Source organism: Oncorhynchus nerka, linkage group LG10, assembly GCF_034236695.1.
Source record: "Oncorhynchus nerka isolate Pitt River linkage group LG10, Oner_Uvic_2.0, whole genome shotgun sequence".
Taxonomy (NCBI): domain Eukaryota; kingdom Metazoa; phylum Chordata; class Actinopteri; order Salmoniformes; family Salmonidae; genus Oncorhynchus; species Oncorhynchus nerka.
This window is the reverse complement of record NC_088405.1, coordinates 27,484,029-27,505,139: the sequence shown is the minus strand read 5'-3', so window position 1 is coordinate 27,505,139 and position 21,111 is coordinate 27,484,029. Positions and strand designations below refer to the sequence as shown.

The 21,111-nt window shown below is 40.7% G+C and overlaps 1 protein-coding gene across 1 annotated transcript; it reads left to right on the top strand.

Moving 5' to 3' along the window:
• The first annotated feature begins 9,337 nt into the window (after window positions 1–9,337).
• On the top strand, window positions 9,338–19,729 carry LOC115135086 (max-interacting protein 1-like). The gene is made up of 6 exons (XM_029669354.2): window positions 9,338–9,658; window positions 13,845–13,947; window positions 14,115–14,144; window positions 15,630–15,744; window positions 18,703–18,880; window positions 19,480–19,729. The coding sequence occupies exons 1-6, from the start codon at window positions 9,442–9,444 to the stop codon at window positions 19,641–19,643; spliced, it is 807 nt and encodes a 268-aa protein (XP_029525214.1). The 5' UTR covers window positions 9,338–9,441; the 3' UTR covers window positions 19,644–19,729.
• The last annotated feature ends 1,382 nt before the right edge of the window (window positions 19,730–21,111 follow it).

Below are 21,111 nucleotides of genomic sequence, written 5' to 3'. Positions count from 1 at the left end.
ATGGCGTAGCAGTCAGACGTCTTTGTCTTTTGTCCGGTCGTGTCCCTTATACATCTTTTTACATCTTTTTCTTCACATATCTTTAAAAATATATATATATTTTCCTAAACCTCAACTTGTAAATACTCTTCTGCAACCCGCCTCACCCAATGTGGCGTGGATCTGCTTTTTTATAAAGTATTTCTATTTACTTCGGATCTGGAATCCCTCAACTGAAGCTAGCCAGCTAACTACCTACCAGCAATCAGTTAGCAAAACATTGCTAGCAGTCATCAGCTAACCTTTAGCTCAGAAAGCTCTCGCCAGTTCGAAAAACGTGACTCAAACCAGAGCATAACTGACCTATTTCCCTCCAGATCCTCGGATTCCTACCGCAAACTCTGAACATTTTCAACTGGATCTTCGCAACTAGCTAACCTCAATCCCGGGTGATTACTCCTGGCTAGCGTTTCCATTCCAGAGCAAGCACCAATTAGCCTGAAGCTAGCCCGGACAGGGCTCCTGTGCTACCACCGAAGCCCACTCCTGGGCTACAATATCCAGACACCTTCTACTGCCGGTACGGGGCACGGAACCCCGCCGATCCTCTACGACTGGAATACCGACATAATCTGCCCAAGGATTCCAACAGGCCCCTTAGGCGCGACGCCCGCTGGAGGCCCATTCTGCTAACCTGCTAGGCCTGCTAGCTACCTAGAGCTACTTGGAACCCTACTAATTCCACGACTGGTCTATCGACGTCACTGCACGAAGAAAAACAGACTTACCCCCATCGCGGGTAAGTCTTCTAAAAATGTGCCTTTCCAAAAACAAGTCTCTCACTGTTGCCGCTTGCTATAGACCTCCCTCTGGTCCCAGCTGTGTCCTCGATACCATATGTGAATTGATTGCCCCCCATCTATCGTCTGAGCTCGTGCTACTAGGTGACCTAAACTGGGACATGCTTAACACCCCGGCCATCCTACAATCCAAGCTTGATGCCCTCAATCTCACACAAATTATCAATGAATCTACCAGGTTCATCCAAATCCAAATCCGTAAACACGGGCACTCTCATAGATGTCATCCTAACTAATTCGCCCTCCAAATACACCTCTGCTGTTTTCAATCAAGATCTCAGCGATCACTGCCTCATTGCCTGCATCCGTAATGGGTCTTCGACCAAACGACCACCCCTCATCACTGTCAAACACTCCCTAAAACACTTCTGCGAGCAGGCCTTACTAATCGACCTGGCCAGGGTGTCCTGGAATAACATTGACCTCATCCCGTCAGTAGATGATGCCTGGCTATTCTTTAAAAGTGCCTTCCTCACCATCTTAAATAAGCATGCCCCATTCCAAAAAAATAGAACTAGGAATAGATATAGTCCTTGGTTCACTCCAGACCTGTCTGCCCTTGACCAGCACAAAAACATCCTGTGGCGTTCTGCATTACCATCGAATAGCCCCCGTGATATGCAACTTTTCAGGGAAGTTAGGAAGAAATATACACAGGCAGTTAGGAAAGCTAAGGCTAGCTTTTTCAAACAGAAATTTGCATCCTGTAGTACTAACTCAAAAAGGTTCTGGGACACTGTAAATCCATGGAGAATAAGAGCACCTCCTCCCAGCTGCCCACTGCTCTGAGGCTAGGAAACATTGTCACCACCGATAAATCCACTATAATTGAGAATTTCAATAAGCATTTCTCTATGGCTGGCCATGCTTTCCACCTGGCTACCCCTACCCCGGTCAACTGCCCGGCACCCTCTACAGCAACCCGCCAAAGTCCCCACCATTTCTCCTCTACCCAAATCCAGATAGCCGATGTTCTGAAAGAGCTGCAAAATCTGGACCACTACAAATCAGCCGGGCTAGACAATCTGGACCCTCTCTTTCTAAAATGATCTGGCAAAATTGTTGCAACCCCTATTACTAGCCTGTTCAACCTCTCTTTCTTATCGTCTGAGATTCCCAAAGATTGGAAAGCTGCCGCGGTCATCCCCCTCTTCAAAGGGGGTGACACTCTAGACCCAAACTGCTACAGACCTATATCTATCCAACCCTGTCTTTCTAAGGTCTTCGAAAGCCAAGTTAACAAACAGATTACCGACCATTTCGAATCCCACCGTACCTTCTCCGCTATGCAATCTGGTTTCAGAGCTGGTCATGGGTGCACCTCAGCCACGCTCAAGGTCCTAAACGACATCATAACCGCCATCGATAAGAGACATTATTGTGCAGCCGTATTCATTGACCTGGCCAAGGCTTTGTCAATCCCTACATTCTTATTGGCAGACTCGACAGCCTTGGTTTCTCAAATGATTGCCTTGCCTGGTTTACCACCTACTTCTCTGATAGAGTTCAGTGTGTCAAATCGGAGGGCTTGTTGTCCGGACCTCTGGCAGTCTCTATGGGGGTGCCACAGGGTTCAAGCCTCGGGCCGACTCTCTTCTCTGTATACATCAATGATGTTGCTCTTGCTGCTGGTGATTCTCTGATACATCTCTACGCATACGACACCATTCTGTATACTTCTGGCCCCTCTTTGGACACTGTGTTAAATAACCTCCAGACGAGCTTCAATGCCATACAACTCTCCTTTCGTGGCCTCCAACTGCTCTTAAATGCAAGTAAAACTAAATGCATGCTATTCAACCGATTACTGCCCACACCTGCATCACTACTCTGGACGGCTCTGACTTAGAATACGTGGACAACTACAAATACCTAGGTGTCTGGTTAGACTGTAAACTCTCCTTCCAGACTCACAGTAATCATCTCAAGTCCAAAATTAAATCTAGAATTGGCTTCCGATATCACAACAAAGCATCCTTCACTCATGCTGCCAAACATACCCTCGTAAAACTGACCATCCTACCGATCCTTGACTTCGGTGATGTCATCTATAAAATAGCCTCCAACACTCTACTCAGTAAACTGGATGCAGTCTATCACAGTATCATCAATTTTGTCACCAAAGCCCCATACACTACCCACCATTGCGACCTGTACGCTCTCGTTGGTTGGCCCTCGCTTTATACGTGTCGCCAAACTCACTGGCTACAGGTTATCTACAAGTCTCTGCTAGGTAAAGCCACGCCTTATCTCAGCTCACTCGTCACCATAGCAGCACCCACTCGTAGCACGCGCTCCAGCAGGTACAGTGCCTTGCGAAAGTATTCGGCCCCCTTGAACTTTGCGACCTTTTGCCACATTTCAGGCTTCGAACATAAAGATATAAAACTGTATTTTTTTGTGAAGAATCAACAACAAGTGGGACACAATCATGAAGTGGAACGACATTTATTGGATATTTCAAACTTTTTTAACAAATCAAAAACTGAAAAATTGGGCGTGCAAAATTATTCAGCCCCTTTACTTTCAGTGCAGCAAACTCTCTCCAGAAGTTCAGTGAGGATCTCTGAATGATCCAATGTTGACCTAAATGACTAATGATGATAAATACAATCCACCTGTGTGTAATCAAGTCTCTGTATAAATGCACCTGCACTGTGATAGTCTCAGAGGTCCGTTAAAAGCGCAGAGAGCATCATGAAGAACAAGGAACACACCAGGCAGGTCCGAGATACTGTTGTGAAGAAGTTTAAAGCTGGATTTGGATACAAAAAGATTTCCCAAGCTTTAAACATCCCAAGGAGCACTGTGCAAGTGATAATATTGAAATGGAAGGAGTATCAGACCACTGCAAATCTACCAAGACCTGGCCGTCCCTCTAAACTTTCAGCTCATACAAGGAGAAGACTGATCAGAGATGCAGCCAAGAGGCCCATGATCACTCTGGATGAACTGCAGAGATCTACAGCTGAGGTGGGAGACTCTGTCCATAGGACAACAATCAGTCGTATATTGCACAAATCTGGCCTTTATGGAAGAGTGGCAAGAAGAAAGCCATTTCTTAAAGATATCCATAAAAAGTGTCGTTTAAAGTTTGCCACAAGCCACCTGGGAGACACACCAAACATGTGGAAGAAGGTGCTCTGGTCAGATGAAACCAAAATTGAACTTTTTGGCAACAATGCAAAACGTTATGTTTGGCGTAAAAGCAACACAGCTCATCACCCTGACCACACCATCCCCACTGTCAAACATGGTGGTGGCTGCATCATGGTTTGGGCCTGCTTTTCTTCAGCAGGGACAGGGAAGATGGTTAAAATTGATGGGAAGATGGATGGAGCCAAATACAGGACCATTCTGGAAGAAAACCTGATGGAGTCTGCAAAAGACCTGAGACTGGGACGGAGATTTGTCTTCCAACAAGACAATGATCCAAAACATAAAGCAAAATCTACAATGGAATGGTTCAAAAATAAACATATCCAGGTGTTATAATGGCCAAGTCAAAGTCCAGACCTGAATCCAATCGAGAACCTGTGGAAAGAACTGAAAACTGCTGTTCACAAATGCTCTCCATCCAACCTCACTGAGCTCGAGCTGTTTTGCAAGGAGGAATGGGAAAAAATTTCAGTCTCTCGATGTGCAAAACTGATAGAGACATACCCCAAGCGACTTACAGCTGTAATCGCAGCAAAAGGTGGCGCTACAAAGTATTAACTTCAGGGGGCTGAATAATTTTGCACGCCCAATTTTTCAGTTTTTGATTTGTTAAAAAAGTTTGAAATATCCAATAAATGTCGTTCCACTTTATGATTGTGTCCCACTTGTTGTTGATTCTTCACAAAAAAATACAGTTTTTTATCTTTATGTTTGAAGCCTGAAATGTGGCAAAAGGTCGCAAAGTTCAAGGGGGCCGAATACTTTCGCAAGGCACTGTATATCTCATTGGTCACCCCCAAAGCCAATTCCTCATTTGGTCATCTTTCCTTCAATGACTGGAACGAACTGCAAAAATCTCTGAAGCTGGAGACTGATATCTCCCTCACTAGCTTTAAGCACCAGCTGTCAGAGCAGCTCACAGATCACTGCACATAGCCCATCTGTAAACAGCCCATCTATCTACCTACCGAATCCCCATACAGTATTTATTTATTTATCTTGCTCCTTTGCACCCCAGTATCTCTACTTGCACATTCATCTTCTGCACATCTACCATTCCAGTGTTTAATTGCTATATTGTAATTACTTCGCCACCATTGCCTTAACTCCCTTATCTTACCTCATTGCACTCACTGTATATAGATGTTTTGTTTTCTTTTGTTCTACTGTATTATTGACTATGTTTTGTTTATTTCATGTGTAACTCTGTGTTGTTGTATGTGTCGAATTGTTATGCTTTATCTTGGTCGGAGTTGCAAATGAGAACTTGTTCTCAACTAGTCTACCTGATTAAATAAAGGTGAAATATATATATATGTTTTGAATGAACATCAAGGCTTTTAGACATACTTTTGTAACATTTTTCAGCTTTATGCAAGTCAACAATTCTTCATCTTAGGTCTTCTGAGATCTCTTTTGTTCGAGGCATGGTTCACATCAGGCACTGCTTCTTGTGAATAGCAAACTCAAATTGTGTGAGTGTTTTTATAGGGCAAGGCAGCTCTCACGAACATCTCCAATCTCATCTCATTGATTGGACTCCAAGTTAGCTGACTCCTGACTCCAATTAGCTTTTGGAAAAGTCATTAGCTTAGGGGTTCACATACTTTTTCCAACCTACACTGTGAATGTTTAAATGATGTATTCAATATAGACAAGAAAAATAAAAATAATTTGTGTGCTATTAGTTTAAGAACACTGTGTTTGTCTTTTGTTGTGACTAGGATGAAGATCAGATCTAATTTGATGACTAATTTATGCAGAAAAACAGGTCATTCCAAAGGGTTCAAATCATTTTCTTGTCACTGTATGTTATAATCAATGCCCTCCAAGCCCAAGCCATGGCTGCACCCCTGCACAATCATGTGAAATCCACAGATTAGGGTCTAATGAAGTTATTTCAATTGACTGATTTCCTTACACTGTATGAACTGGAACTCAGTAAAATCTTTGAAATTGTTGCATGTTGCGTTTATATATGTTCAGTATGACTTATTTCTGTCCACTATGTGATAGCATTTGTTATTAGTCAGGAGACACAATTGCAATTCAAAATGTGACCTGCATTAGACAAATCACCCACATGATGTCTGTACACGCTGAAAGAGACAATGTTAGTAATTTCCACATGCCTATCATCTATAGTTTTCCTTCCTCTTTAAGAACACACAGCTTGCTGTTCAGAACATTACATGTGATACACTCCCTACTGAGGGTAACCATAGGGACTGCTGGTTTGACTGACACACACACACACACACACACACACGTGTGACTTTGCCTCCTCTGTGACAGCCGAGCCACTGGTGTAATCCTCAAGCTTTTCAGATTACTCCAGTTGGGGTCACATCCTACACTGGGTCAGTTTTCTATGTTGTCTGTGTCAAAGTAGAGAGCTGACAGTCTGTCCACTAGCCCAGTCTGCAATATGGACAGGACATTCTCTAGTCTCGACAAAATCCTCACCCTTTCTGCTCTATGAGTGTGCTTTGAATTTGCATATTAATTAGGTAAAAAACAAAGTGTATATCTATCCAATAAGAAAAAGACAGGGGATTAAACCTGGTTAACCTCACTACACAGCTGACTATCCCTGAGCATGCGTCTCAGCAAGTCAACGAATATAGTTAATAACAGCGGATTGCACCGAGCAAGTCCTGGCAAGGGACAGACTGTAGGAAAGGCCTACTAGAGTGCTAGCTGAAATAGTTTTTCTAAAGAAAAGCTGAGCCTCAGTGTACCACACAAAACGTGTTATACTAAAAGGCCTTGACTATTCGTACCTAAACCCAGTCCTCATACGCTTTTAACATGAGCATCTGTCTCACTCCCTTTCTCTAACTCTCTGTGTGTGTGTGTGTGTGTGTGTGTGTGTGTGTGTGTGTGTGTGTGTGTGGGTGTGTGAGTCCTTGCCAGGCAGCTGAAATAGACTCCGTGGGAGGGTGTTCTCTCTCCCAGGCGTCCGTGACAGCCACAGCCACGGTTGCTTCTGCAGTGGGGCAGCCATCTGCGGCCATTGTCTCAGTTGCACAACACAGGCTCACATGCATGGCTGCCCCCTAAAAGCCAGCCCCTCTACCCTCTGTCCTCCCCCTTCCTTTCCTGCCAAGGAAAAAATGACTTCTTAATCAGTCAAAGGCACAATAGTAATAGACCGTCCACTAGAAATGAATTCAATTTCAAAGTAAGTTTTATTGTAGAGCTCTGGGGCTTTCAATTTTAGATGGTGAAATATGGTCATTTCATGGTATCCTATATATATGGGCCAATAAATATTATTCTGTACTTCATTTGAAGTGGTCCCACAATGGAACAATTTATTTAGAGTTGACTCTTTCAGAAGTCAAGTCTATTGAAGTCAAACATAACAATACAAAATGTTAACTTGGTAAATAAATCTTGTCTCCAGAATATGTTATGTTTACAGTGTCTTCAGAAAGTATTCACACCCTTTGACTATTTCAACATTTTGTTGTGCTACAGACAGAATTTAAATTTGATTAAATTGAGATTGTGTCACTGGCCTACACACAATACCCCATAATGTAAAAGTGGAATGTCTTTTGCGATTTTTACAACAAAACAAAAAAATGAAAAGCTGAAATGTCTTGAGTAAATAAGTATTTAATACCTTTGTTATGGCAAAGTCCAGGAGTACAAATTGGCAAGTCCAGGAGTAAGTCCTGGCAAGTCCAGGAGTACAAAGTCACATAATAAATTGTATGGACTCACTATGTGTGCAATAATAGTGTTTAATTAACATGATTATTTAACAACTACCTCATCTCTGTACCCCACACATTTAATTATACGCAATGTCCGTCAGCTGAGCAGTGAATTTCAACCACAGATTCAACCACAAAGACGAGGGAGACATTCCAATGCCTTGCAAATAAGGGCACCTATTGGTAGATGGGTTTAAAAAAAGCAGACATTGAATATCCCTTTGAGCATGATGAAGTTAAACTTTGGATGGTGTATCAATACACCTAGTCACTACAAAGATACAGGTGTCCTTCCTAACTCAGATGCTGGAGAGGAAGGAAACCGCTCAGGGATTTCAATGTTGACTTTAAAACAGTTACAGAGTTTAATGGCTGTGATAGGAGAAAACTAAAGATGCATCAACAACATTATAGTTACTCCATAATACTAACCTACACGACAGAGTGAAAAGAAGGAAGCCTGCACAGAATACAAATATTCCAAAACATGCATCCTGTTTACAATAAGGCACTAGAGTAAAACTGCAAAACATTTGCCAAAGTAACAAACTTTATGTTGTGAATACAAAGCATTATGTTCGGGGCAAATCCAACACAACATATTACTATGTACCACTCTTCATATTTTCTAGTATGGTGGTGGCTGCATTTGCAAAAATGTCTGAAAACATGTTTTCACTTTGTCATTATGTGGTATTGTGTGTAGATGGGTTAAAAGGTATGTAATCCATTTTGAATTCAGGCTGTAACACAACAAAATGTGGAATAAGTCAAGGGATATGAATACTTTCTGAAGGCACTGTGTGTTTTAAAACTGTCTCAAAGTAGCAACAGGGGGTGCTAAAGTAACTAAGGGCTCTATTCAACCCGCATCCCGGAAGTTGAACTTTACAGCCGTGATTGAATAGAGCCCTAAACTTTGGGGAAGGAACACGTGGGATATATAATCCCAAATGCTTCCACAGTGTGTACTCATACTCTAAACTGTAACTTTGGAGGCACATTCCCAATCACATCAAGGCCCTGCAGAGCATCCAATTTCAATACATCAAAGTGATTGAGGTCGGATGACAATGCACTTTATGTGAGGACTTGATGTGATAGGTAGAGGAAGACTTTTCCAGCAGGTTCATTTCCTCTCTCCTTGGTCACACTTGATTTTTTAGAACTGATAACATTCAATGACCTCCAGCCTCATTTGTTTTTACCTCATAATTTAAGTTAGTTTTTTTGATACAGATGCTAGTCATAATGATGGTAACAATATACAAGACAAGTAAAGCAATTATTTGAACCAGTCTAAAACCAAATATATGAAATAATGTGTTACAAAGTATGTGAACTATTTGTATCATGAAGGTGGAGTGATCACTTGAGCAAAACATTTTAAGTATATTGCTCAGTCCATTTCAGGTAGTTGTAATTGTTTATCTATATTGAGCATACGGATGTAGTGCGTTTAAGACTACATAGGCTACATGTATTAATGTTACTTTACAGCAATATGTTTATGACGCTTCAATACAGTTGACAATGTTGAATGCGACGCATGCGTTGGTGGGAGGGATTAACCACCAAGTAGGTAGGGCAAGTGGCTCAAGGACTGCACAATTTCATCTACTCCAGTTCATTTCAGTCTCTCTCTCTGCACAGTACAGTCTGGACAAGAGGACCTTCAGTCTCACTGGCAGTTGTCATAAAATAAAATAGTTAAATATATGAGACAGCAGAGCGAGTTGAAATCCAACGAGGTTGTTTTGGAGTCGGATGAGTCCATGGACCAACAAGATTTTAGCGAGATATCTGGTTATTCTATTAACGACGTCATATACTCCGAATGTTCCGCAATGGAGCAAATCGACACTTTTATGAAAAACGTTCAGGTGTTGCTGGATGCAGCAAATTACATTGAAAACCATGAAAAGAACAACGGAAGTAAGTAATGTGGTCTATTCTGGTGATTTCAGACGCAGACTGGCCAAGGCAGACAACAATGCAATGGACCGAAATGGCGACAAAAGACGCAAACATGAGAGGCAACAGTAAACATGAGGCAATTTGCCTGATTGTGAATAATATTGAAACCTATTATGCCAATGCAAATTGGTTTAAATTAAATAGATCCTATAGCCTACAAATAACAATACATGGTCAAAAACAAACCCGTGACATCGAATTACTTTCTCACCCTCTGGCATTTTCCATGAACGGTAACCGTATTTAAATGTATATTAAATTGCGCATTTTCCATTTGGATGAGACTTGCCTATGGCTCCATTAATTCCTTTCCTTAGGGACAGTCTAAACTAAACAGCATAATGGTATCCGTGAAGGCATCCCTGTGTTTGTAAAATAGACTGTCTTCCTTTGAACACGTCGAATTACGTATTAAAATATTTAGGCTACATAATAGGCTAATCGATCTATCAAACTCACTCACCTTTCTTTTTTAAAATCTAGTTGAATCAACATTTAGCATAGGGTTTCCTTCAACTTCTATCTGTGGGTGCCTGCAGGCCGAAGAAAAGCAATTTAATGCCTATGCGGCCTGTTTATCTCAGACCAAAGTCAAATGAAGCAAATCAAACCTCTTACAAATATTAATTTTATTTGAGAAAACTCTGCATATTGTGCAAAAACTAAATAGAGAAACCCTATTATTCCATCCCTATAATTTCGTTATTCCTGTCAATTGCGCTTCCTCTCTATCCACATGGAACAAAATGTACCGTTTTGATTGGACTAAACACATGTTCCCATCTTGCGAGTCCTTGCAGATATCCAATCAAACACAGGTTCAACTTTGACGTCGAAATCCGATTTGCAATGTGTCTCTGGGATTTGTAGGCTTATAGACATTTTAGTCTTCTATATGCATTTTTATTGCGTACTGTAATAGCCTACTATGTGATATTCCATCATTACCTGATTAATGAATAGGCCTATGTCATGAAGAAAGAGTTCGTTGGTATTTTTCAATAAACCATGTAAATATAGGTTTAGGCCTACGTGCTTTGCAGCACGAACACTAGGTTGCTGCCAATGATGTATATAAACTGGATTTATGACGTTGCTATTTATTGGCATTTGAGTGGTTTTGAAACAACATGTCGGCCAAATTGGCACTCCCCAGTAGTAGCAGGCCTCCATAGGAATTAATGGAATTATACAGTAATTCAATTAAACGTTTCAAGGACACAATTACATGTATTTAAGATGTTTTTTTTTTGTAGTGGGGACAGTAACATTAGTTATCTGAAATAATTATACTTAGCTCACATAATTTAAAAGTATGCATTAAGGTGTCTGTAATATAATACAATGTGTCAAAAACGAATGTAGACATTAATAAATGCATTTCTATAGCTTCCAAAACATGTTTAAGCTATACTGACATGCTTGGTGCCCAAATTGATGACGTTTGATGAGTGGAGATGAACAGATTCAGTTCAGTCAGTTGTCCTGATGAGCCCTTCCCATCTAGCTATTTTATGCTTGTGGATAGGAACTTCAGCTGGAATTTTAAACTTGTCTGCCAAAGTTAGGACATGGGAGTGTTTAGAATAATTATGTTTTTACAAGAGTGATAATTTTACAGAAATGTTTATGTTAAAGCCATAACTTTGTACATTTTCGGTGAAAATCACTACAATAAATCTTCTTTAGTTGTCACCCTGGCCTGATATTGGCTGCACTATCTAGCGGCCGCTTCCCTCTCCTTACTGTGGCAAGCGGGAGCAATGGACACTGTGTCCAGTGTGGTTGTGTTGCCGGCTTTCAGCGCAAACTCTCCCCATTGAGCAGTGTAGACTGCATCACAGTGACATCCAGATGGTAACAATCAATTTTACAAGTTATTTCTCGTGTAGGCAGCTATCCTACTCTAAATAAAATCAAGTGGAATGGAAAGAATTGGAGATGTGAACAAATCCAGATGACAAGTTTCAACTAGCACCATGCTGCTGTTGCCAGCTAGCCAGCATAACCTTGCTGGGCCTGGGAAGGGCTCATCAGGACAACTGCCTTAATGGTGGGGGAGTGCCAAGATGGAGGAACAGTGGCTTCAACACAGAGCCCCCTATTGGTAATCTAGTGTGTATATACAGTATATATACATCACTGGTTGCTGCTCAAACAAAATAACCTTTATGGAATTTATCCCAAAATTCATCGCAGGTGGCTTTAAAACTGTCCTCTTGTCAGCTGTTGAGAAGATAAACGACAGTGTTGGGTCAAGCTACAGGCATATATATATATATACACACACACACACACACACACACACATACACTACCGTTCAAACGTTTGGGGTCACTTAGAAATGTCCTTGTTTTTGAAAGAACATTTTAAAAAGTTGTCCATTAAAATAACATCAAATTGATCTGAAATACATTGAAGACATTGTTAATGTTATAATGGACTATTGTAGCTGGAAACGGCTGATTTAAAAAACAGAGGCCCATTATCAGCAACCATCACTCCTGTTTTCCAATGGCACGTTGTGTTAGCTAATCCAAGTTTATCACTTTAAAAGGCTAATTGATCATTAGAAAACCCTTTTGCAAATATGTTAGCACAGCTGAAAACGGTTGTACTGATTAAAGAAGCAATTACAACTGGCCTTCTTTAGACTTGTTGAGTATCTGGAGCATCAGCAGATGTGGGTTTGATTACAGGCTCAACATGGTCAGAAACAAATAACTTTCTTCTGAAACTCGTCAGTCTATTCTTGTTCTGAGAAATTAAGGCTTTTCCATGTGAGAAATTGTCAAGGAACTGAAGATCTCATACAATGCTGTGTACCACTCTCTTCACAGAACAGCGCAAACTGTCTCTAAACAGAATATAAAGAGGAGTGGGAGGCCCCGGTGCACAACTGAGCAAGAGGACAAGTACATTAGTGTCTAGTTTGAGAAACAGACGCCTCACAAGTCCTCAACTGGCAGCTTCATGAAATAGTACCCACAAAAACACCAGTCTCAATGTCAACAGTGAAGAGGTGACTCTGGAATGCTGGCCTTGAAGGCAGAGTTGCATAAAAAGCCATATCTCAGACTGGCCAATAAAAATAAAAGATTAAGATGGGCAAAAGAACAAACACTGAACAGAAGCACTCTGCCTAGAAGGCCAGTTTCCCGGACTCGCCTCTTCACTGTTGACGTTGAGACTGGTGTTTTGCAGGTACTATTTAATGAAGCTGCCAGTTAATTATTTATTCAGGACAACAGTTTTCAGCTGTGCTAATATCATTTAAAAGGGGTTTTCTAATGATCAATTAGCATTTTAAAATGATAAACTTGGATTAGCTAACACAATGTGCCATTGGAACACAGGAGTGATGGTTGCTGATAATGGGCTATGTAGATATTCCATAAAGAATCAGCCGTTTCCACTTCTGATCAATTTGATGTTATTTTAATGGACAACATTTTTTGCTTTTCTTTCAAAAACAAGGTCATTTCTAAGTGCCCCCAAACTTTTGAATGGTAGTGTATATATTACAATAATCAACAGTATATGAGTACTGTTTGCCAACATTGAAAGATTATTGGAATCTTCAGCATATCTAAAGAGGAGAAAGTGGGGTATGTGACATGTTGTCTGTGCATTCCCTGTTGTGTTGGGACTTTAGACTATAGCTTGATGTTACAGAACATAACACTACCATGAAAGTCTTTGTCTGACGGAAAATACATAATTTGTAGTGTATAATGTGTTACTTATATACACTTGAGTATACCAAATATTAGGTACCCCCCTATTGTTGATGCACACAGGAAACTGTTGAGCTTGAAAAACCCAACAGCTTTTCAGTTCTAGACACAAACCGGTGCGCCTGACACCTACTAACATACCCCGTTCAAAGGCACATTAATCTTTTGTCTTGCCCATTCACCCTCTGAATGGCACACATACACAGTCAATGTCTTAGTTGTCTGAAGGCTTAAACATCCTTCTTTAACCCATCTCTTCTCCTTCATCTACACTGACTGAAGTGGATTTAACAAGTGACATCTAAAATGGATCATAGCTATCACCTTGATTCACCTGGTCAGTCTATGTCATGGTAAGAGCAGATGTTCTTACTGTTTTGTATACTTAGTGTATATTTCATCACCAGAATGTGAACATGGATATGCCTCAACATACCCTGCAACTCAAAGCACGCATCATCAGAGACCACGGAAATTCAAGAATAAGAAAATGGACAATATTCACAACAGGTAAATTAATCTTGTCATAATTATTCATAACTCTTATTATAAATACCCATGTTAAAAACAGTGCAACTAGAAAGAAACTGTCAAACCAGTCTTTTTTTTTCTCTCTCTTGCTAAAATCTTGTTTTTTGATTTATGTCTATAACCTGTCCATTTTATTTTACACCCAGGTCAGCACACAATGAGCTGGAAAAAAACAGGTGAGTCAGAAGGGGTTGTGACCATCATTCTGTGTTAGAGTCCATTACGAGTATTTCCATTGACAGTTAATGGTTATTATTGATCAATTGAAGATCCCTGTAAGTACCACATTTGCATTAATCTGCCATTTTCTTCTCTACTCCGTTCCCCACCGAACTGTGATTTGCTCACTCAACTGTGTCCCACGGGGTAAAACACTTGAGTTACAAGATAATTCATTAGTCAAAGAGATATTGTGCTTATATCTTATAGTCTTATATCTTATGCTTATATCTTATGTGTCCACAAAACCATTCAACTGTGCAGACCGATACATGGCTTGATAGCACACATGTAATACAGGGATGGAAATATTGTTTTTCTACAAATTTCATACAATTTTAAGTAATGTGGCAAATAGCTATTTCCGGGGAGTTTATCTCTAGAGCAAGCTGTCTTTTCAATATGGAACTTCAAGCTGATAATCCAAAATACTCTGGTGGCTGCATATATTATTTGCATATCCTGGTGATATGCTAAATATATTGACCCACAATTTGAAAATGTAATACTGGCTTATTTATTATTTGATGGCTGGACTTCAAACACCACTTATTTGATCGATATCTTCACCATTTCAAGCTTGTTTGTACAGTGGTGGTCATGCTAGCATTCTGGGGGAAGCATAATGCATAGAACAAAGATGTCTGTTTTGCAAGGCAAATTAGGGCGTGTAGTCCAGTACAGGTTCTTAACCATACGTTTCCACAGTTGGAACTGGAACTGCTTGTTTTACACGGTGTGCCTCCCTCCACATAAACTAAGCATAAAATCAGCTTATTGCACAGGACCTGATCTTTGTTTCCAATGAAAAGCACATGTCAGGGCACGGTTCCCAAAATACAGTGACAAGTGCTAATCTGTTGAGAGCAGCCAGTGTGGGAATCATGTAGATCACAGAGAGCGAAGGGCCAGGCATCTGGATGATAAAAACGTAATCTCAAACAGACTCTTTGCACTACAAAGGGTTGGTCATCATTAGCCAGACAGGAGTTGACATCCCAACTTGACCTACATTTCAATACATTTGATAGTAAGAATAATGCCCTTCCAAATCAAGACACTAGGATGTTCAGTTCTTATGGCGCAAAGGCCCTGGCCTTAAAATGAGATTGTCTGCCTGCCTGTCAGCTCATAGCTCTGGGCACAGACTATGTATTCCATCTAAGTAATGGATTAGCCTGTCTATCCAATCAAATTGAAAAAATATATAAAGGGTCTGCTTTTACTAAAAAAAACAGATCAATGTCTAATTTGTCCAAATATATGAATGTATTCATCCATCGATGTGGAGGGGATGGGAATAATAGGGCCTCATCAAGGAATTAATTTATGTATAAAATCAATCATGTCATTCAATTCCAGGAATTCCATCTGGATGTAGAGGGACTGTTCCTATTATTGTTTTCACTAAAGATGAGTCCTCTGTTTCTTCCCCCTCTCAGACGAGCACATCTCCGCCTGTGTTTGGAGAGGTTAAAGATGTTGATCCCACTGGGACCAGACTGCAGTCGGCACACTACCCTGGGGTTGCTTAACAAGGCCAAGGGTCACATTAAGGTATTGTAGTCAACAATGCCGCCATGGTGGTGTCATGGGGACCATGGTGTCATGGGATCTGGTGAATGGTTAAATTGAAGCCCCTAGCCTATGGATAGAGAAGCTTTGTGCTCCCATGACCTGCCATAGCACTGCAGCACAGAAACACAATGTGATCTACTTTCTCAGCCTGCAAATCACTTGCTACTCCTGACTGCACACTTCTGGGCCTGACTCAAGCAAATCCAATGGAACTCAAGCAAATTCAATGAAAATGTGAATATACCTTTTAATGGGTCTAACTGATTGATCAAACATGATTGGTTAGAAAGGTTATTCCCCCATTTTATCTAGTTGTAGATGTAGTTTGGACATGGCCAGCTCTAATGAGAGAAAAATGTACATTTTAAAGTTAATTTCCTGAAATTGTACACATTTTGCAATGGGTGTACAGAAGATTTTGCAGTTATAAATTAAGTCATTTTGCAATAAGGCAATTTTATACAAAATGTCATGCAATTCTATTTGTTTTGCTATGGAACATTTCTGCAGTTTTACAGCTAATTTCCTGCAATTCTACATATTTTGTAAAGACTTATGCCTAATTATATCTGAGTGAGAATGACAAAAAAAATCTATGGGGGCCCACTGGAGATCAGGGCTCCTGGGCACGTGCCCTGCATGCCCGGTTGGTATTCGGCCATGATTACTACAAGTTTAGATAGTCTAGCCAGCTATCCAACTACCAATCTAAAAATAGTTAGCCGACATGCCTAATTGAATGACTGACATAGCCTACTCTAACCAGAGAGAAACTGCTGATGCACAACCAAATTTCACCAGGTGTATTTTCCTATTCTTACTCTTAATAGTAAGTTGAGACCCCAATAGAGTTCCTAAAAAAAAAATATATATATATATATACAGTACCTTTCGAAAAGGATTCAGACCCCTTGACTTGTTTCACATTTGATTACATTACAGCTTTTTTTAAAAATTGATTAAATAAAACATTTTCCTCATCAATCTACACACAACACCTCATAATTACAAAGTCAAAAACAGGTTTTTAGACATTTTAGCAAAAACAGAAATACCTTATTTACCTAAGTGTTCAGACCCTTCTGCTATGAGCCTCGAAATTGAGCTCAGGTGCATCGCATTTCCATTGATCATCCTTGATGTGTTTCTACAACTTGAGGCCACCTGTGGTAAATTCAATTGATTGGACATGATTTGGAAAGGCACCTGTCTATATAAGGTCTCACAGTTGATAGTGCATGTCAGAGCAAAAACCAAGCAATGAGGTCAAATGAGTTGTTCATAGAGCTCCGAGACAGAATTGTGTCAAGGCACAGATCTGGGGAAGGTTACAAAAATAATTCTGCAGCATTGAAGGTCCCCGAGAACAGTGGCCTCCATCATTCCTAAATGGAAGAAGTTTGGAACCACCGAGACTCTTCCTAGACCTGGTCGCCCGGCCAAACTGAGCAATCAAGAGAGAAGGGTCCTGGTCAGGGAGGTGACCAAGAACCCGATGGTCACTCTGACAGAGCTCCAGAGTTCCTCTGTGGAGATGGGAGAACCTTACAGAAGGACAACCATCTATGCTGCACTCCTCCAATCAGGTCTTTATGGTAGAGTGGCCAGACGGAAGCCACTCCTCAGGAAAAGGCACGTGACAGCCCGCTTGGAGTTTCCCAAAAGGCACCTAAAGGACTCTCAGACCATGAGAAACAAGATTCTCTGGTCTGGTGAAACCAAGATTGAACTCTTTCGCCTGAATGCCAAGCGACACGTCTGGAGGAAACCTGCTACCATCTATACGGTGACGCATGGTGGTGGCAGCATCATGCTGTGTGGATGTAATGTAATGTTATATTTCAGTTTTTTATATTGAATAAATTAGCAAAAATGTGTCTTGTCATTATGGGGAATTGTGTATAGATTGATGAGGAACAAAAACAATTGAATCCATTTTAGAATAAGGCTGTAACGTAACAGAATGTGTAAAAGGTCAATGGGTCTGAGTACTTTACGAATACAATGTATTCTCTTGGAGGGGGAGGGTGACTGCTTAAGCCTGCAACCGGCCCATAGTCTGGAGAACCTATTTGTCTCCCCCCTGTTAACTCGGAAAAAGCCTTTGCAATTGATCTGGCACATTAATGTGTTTCAGGAATTAAAATACAAAATGAAAGGAAGTGTGGCTTGTATGTTCAGCCTTAACCAACACAGCTGTTGCCTTTTGTTTTCCACCAAGCAGCAAATTCAGGTCTACAATTGGCCATCATACAAAAATGTCAGGAATTACTTTGCCACTACAGCCGTTTGGATCTGTTGGTATTTTTAGCCTGGTCTGATGTTGATGAATTCACATATGATTATTCAGGCTCAGGAGAACACAACACACAGTTTGTCCCTCAATCTTGAATGTTGCAAGAGTAGAGTAAAATGAAAATAAAAACATTCAATTTAAAATGTTTGTAAATGGCAGCTGTTGAAGATTCTATCATTTGTACAGTAAAACTGAATGTGTACTGTGAGACAGAGTGTTGTGTTTTATTGTATTTATTTATCCTTTTATTTAACCAGGCAAGTCAGTTAAGAACAAATTCTTATTTTACAATGACTGCCTAGCCCGGCCAAAACCTCCCCTAACCCTGACGACGCTGGGCCAATTGTGTGCCGCCCTATCGGACTCCCAATCATGGCCAGTTGTGATACAGCCCAGGATCAAACCAGTGTCTGTAGTGATGCCTCTAGCACTGAGAGGCAGTGCCTTAGACCGCTGTGCCACTCGGGATGTGCAGATGTCTGAGGAAATTTGATCAATAGCTGCTCTTTAGCCTACACCATTTATATGTTAAATAAAGGTTACATTTAAAAAATATATATATGCAATTATTATTAATATAATATTAAGGATTATGCACACATTAGGTTGATTAACTCTCTGTCCTCTCTGAATGTTTGTAGAAACTAGAGGAGATGGACCGGAGGAGCCAGCACCAGCTGGAAAGCCTGGAGCGAGAGCAGAGGCACCTGCAGAGGCAGCTGGCCCACCTGCAGACCCCCGGAGGCGGAGACAGGGACAGGGTCCGTATGGACAGCCTAGGTTCCCCTTTGGCCTCAGAACACTCTGACTCGGACCAAGGTGAGCCAACCATTCCACAGAGCTTAGTTAGTCCTTAGAGGGAACAGAATAATCTGAAACACACCCCAAACAAAAAGCAAATGCACCCAACGTTTGTAGTCACAAGCTTGATGTAGTCATTGCATGTTATGAATATGGGAGGAAATAAACTTTTTACTTCTTTAATACATATAGGTGAATTTGTCCCAATACTTTTGGTCCCCCAAAATGGGGGAGGGCTATGTAAAAAAGTGCTGTAATTTCTAAACTGCTCATCGCGATATGGATGAAAATACCCTCAATTTAAAGCTGACAGTCTGCACTTTAACCTCAGTCATTGTTTCAAATTGAAAATCCTAAGTGCTGGAGTAGTGCCAAAACAAAACAACACTGTCCCAATACTTCTGGAGCTCACTGTATTTTGTCTGTGGCAATGTTATATTATACTAAGACAGTTTATTTCAGTTCCATTTCAAACCAGTCAATAGAATTTACATGTGTTACTGTCTATATAGTGTAGCATTGGGTGTCATCAAGCATTAATTTTCACTTAATACATTTACCTGATAAGTGTGGGAGGATCATTATTAAATATTTTCCTCTGACTCTAATTTCTGTAGAAGAGATCAAGGTGGACGTGGAAAGCACTGACTTCTCCCATGGAGAGTTGGACAGTATCAGCACCAATGGCTGCAGTGACTTGGAAGACCACAACAGTCGGCAGAGCCTAGCCAGCGACGAGGGCTACTCCACCTGTAGCCTAAAACTGGCCTTTTCCTCCTAAGAACCAGCCTGAAGCTCCTAATCCACACCTGCAGTCTAAACAGGCTTTCTAAGAATCATCCTGAAGCTCCTCATCCACACCTGCAGTTCCTCTCTAAACTGGGCTTCTAAGAACCAGTCTAAAACTCCACTCCACCTGCAGTCTATAACTGGTCCTATACTATGAACCAACCTGAAGTTTTCCTCCTTATGCAGTCTAAATCTGGACTCACCTCCTAAGAACCAGCCTAAATCAAGAACCAGCTAAAAGCTATACCCCACCTACAGTTTGAAAGGACAGATCTTACCTCAACTGTAAAATCTTGACTCTGATGTGTCTGTTACCCGTCTCCTCCTAAAACCAGCACAAAAACGACATAAAACCAGCCAGAAGCAGAAGGGCAACTTCCCCCCCCACTTTGGAAACCCCTAGCAGATGACCATCTGAGAAAAGAAACAATTCTTGTCAATCACCAAGCAAGTTACTAGGGCTTCTCTATCTCCAATCCAAACTGCTTTTCTTATACAGTACCCACAGTTATACCCCAAATCTTTGACAAGCCACCAATGTTATTCCTACCTTATGATTGAGAATTGTATTTATTTTCCCAATATTTATCGTGCTGTACTGTCTTGGTCACACTTGAATTATGAAATGAATGGATAATATTATTTGGATGTTTTGACAACTGTAATATTTGGTTTTATATAAGTCTTGTGGTTTTGAACTGAGCGTTAAGTTCTTAGACAAAAGCTAGTGCAATGGTACACGACACGCTAAATGTATCACTCTGGTCTGTTGTGAGTGACACTTATCCCCGTTGAGATTTCAAAATAATTGTTTGTATACATTAGGCAGCTATGAGATATACCGCACTTCAAGGCCCAAGCACAATTCTGAAGCAATAACACTTGCCAGTCATGTCAACTCTTAAGTTGGCTGTTTTAGGCACACCATTTTGGCCGTCAACACCAAATTGAATGTGCTTATTTTGTAACTTCAATAGCTTTAATTACAAATAGTAATCAATATTAAGATAATGGTTTGAACAAGTCATGTTGCATGTGTATTGAATGTAGTGCTCCATTTTTTAATCATGGGCTTTGGATTGACCAGTTGAGAGCTCATGTCTTTGTATTGATGAACACAGGGCAAGAGTTTTTACTTAGTAACTTATTTGTTGCATTGTAGCTAAGAAGCATTCCAATGTTAAAACCCTGACACTGTATATTCTGAGTATGTATGTACAAAAATCACACTTTCCCCTAATTGCACTGCAAGACTATTCCACTAACCAAATTGGAAATGTCATCTTATGACCATACCCATATTTTTGTGGTACAACTAAATAGATTATCACCACCAACTGTGTCTTAACATGGCTAAATTGACTCTTGCACAGGTTTCTTAGTTCCAAGTCTTTATTCAGTGTCAGTGTTGGGTAATTTGTAAAACGCACTATGAAAAAGACTTGTTCTAAGAAAGTGTC

Bases quoted from the DNA above. Each gene is read 5' to 3' on its own strand.
- LOC115135086 (XM_029669354.2), top strand. From the start codon at position 9,442: ATGAGACAGCAGAGCGAGTTGAAATCCAACGAGGTTGTTTTGGAGTCG. The intron at 13,948-14,114 runs GTAAATTAATCT...TTTTACACCCAG, and splicing joins ATGGACAATATTCACAACAG to GTCAGCACACAATGAGCTGG. The intron at 18,881-19,479 runs GTGAGCCAACCA...TAATTTCTGTAG, and splicing joins ACACTCTGACTCGGACCAAG to AAGAGATCAAGGTGGACGTG.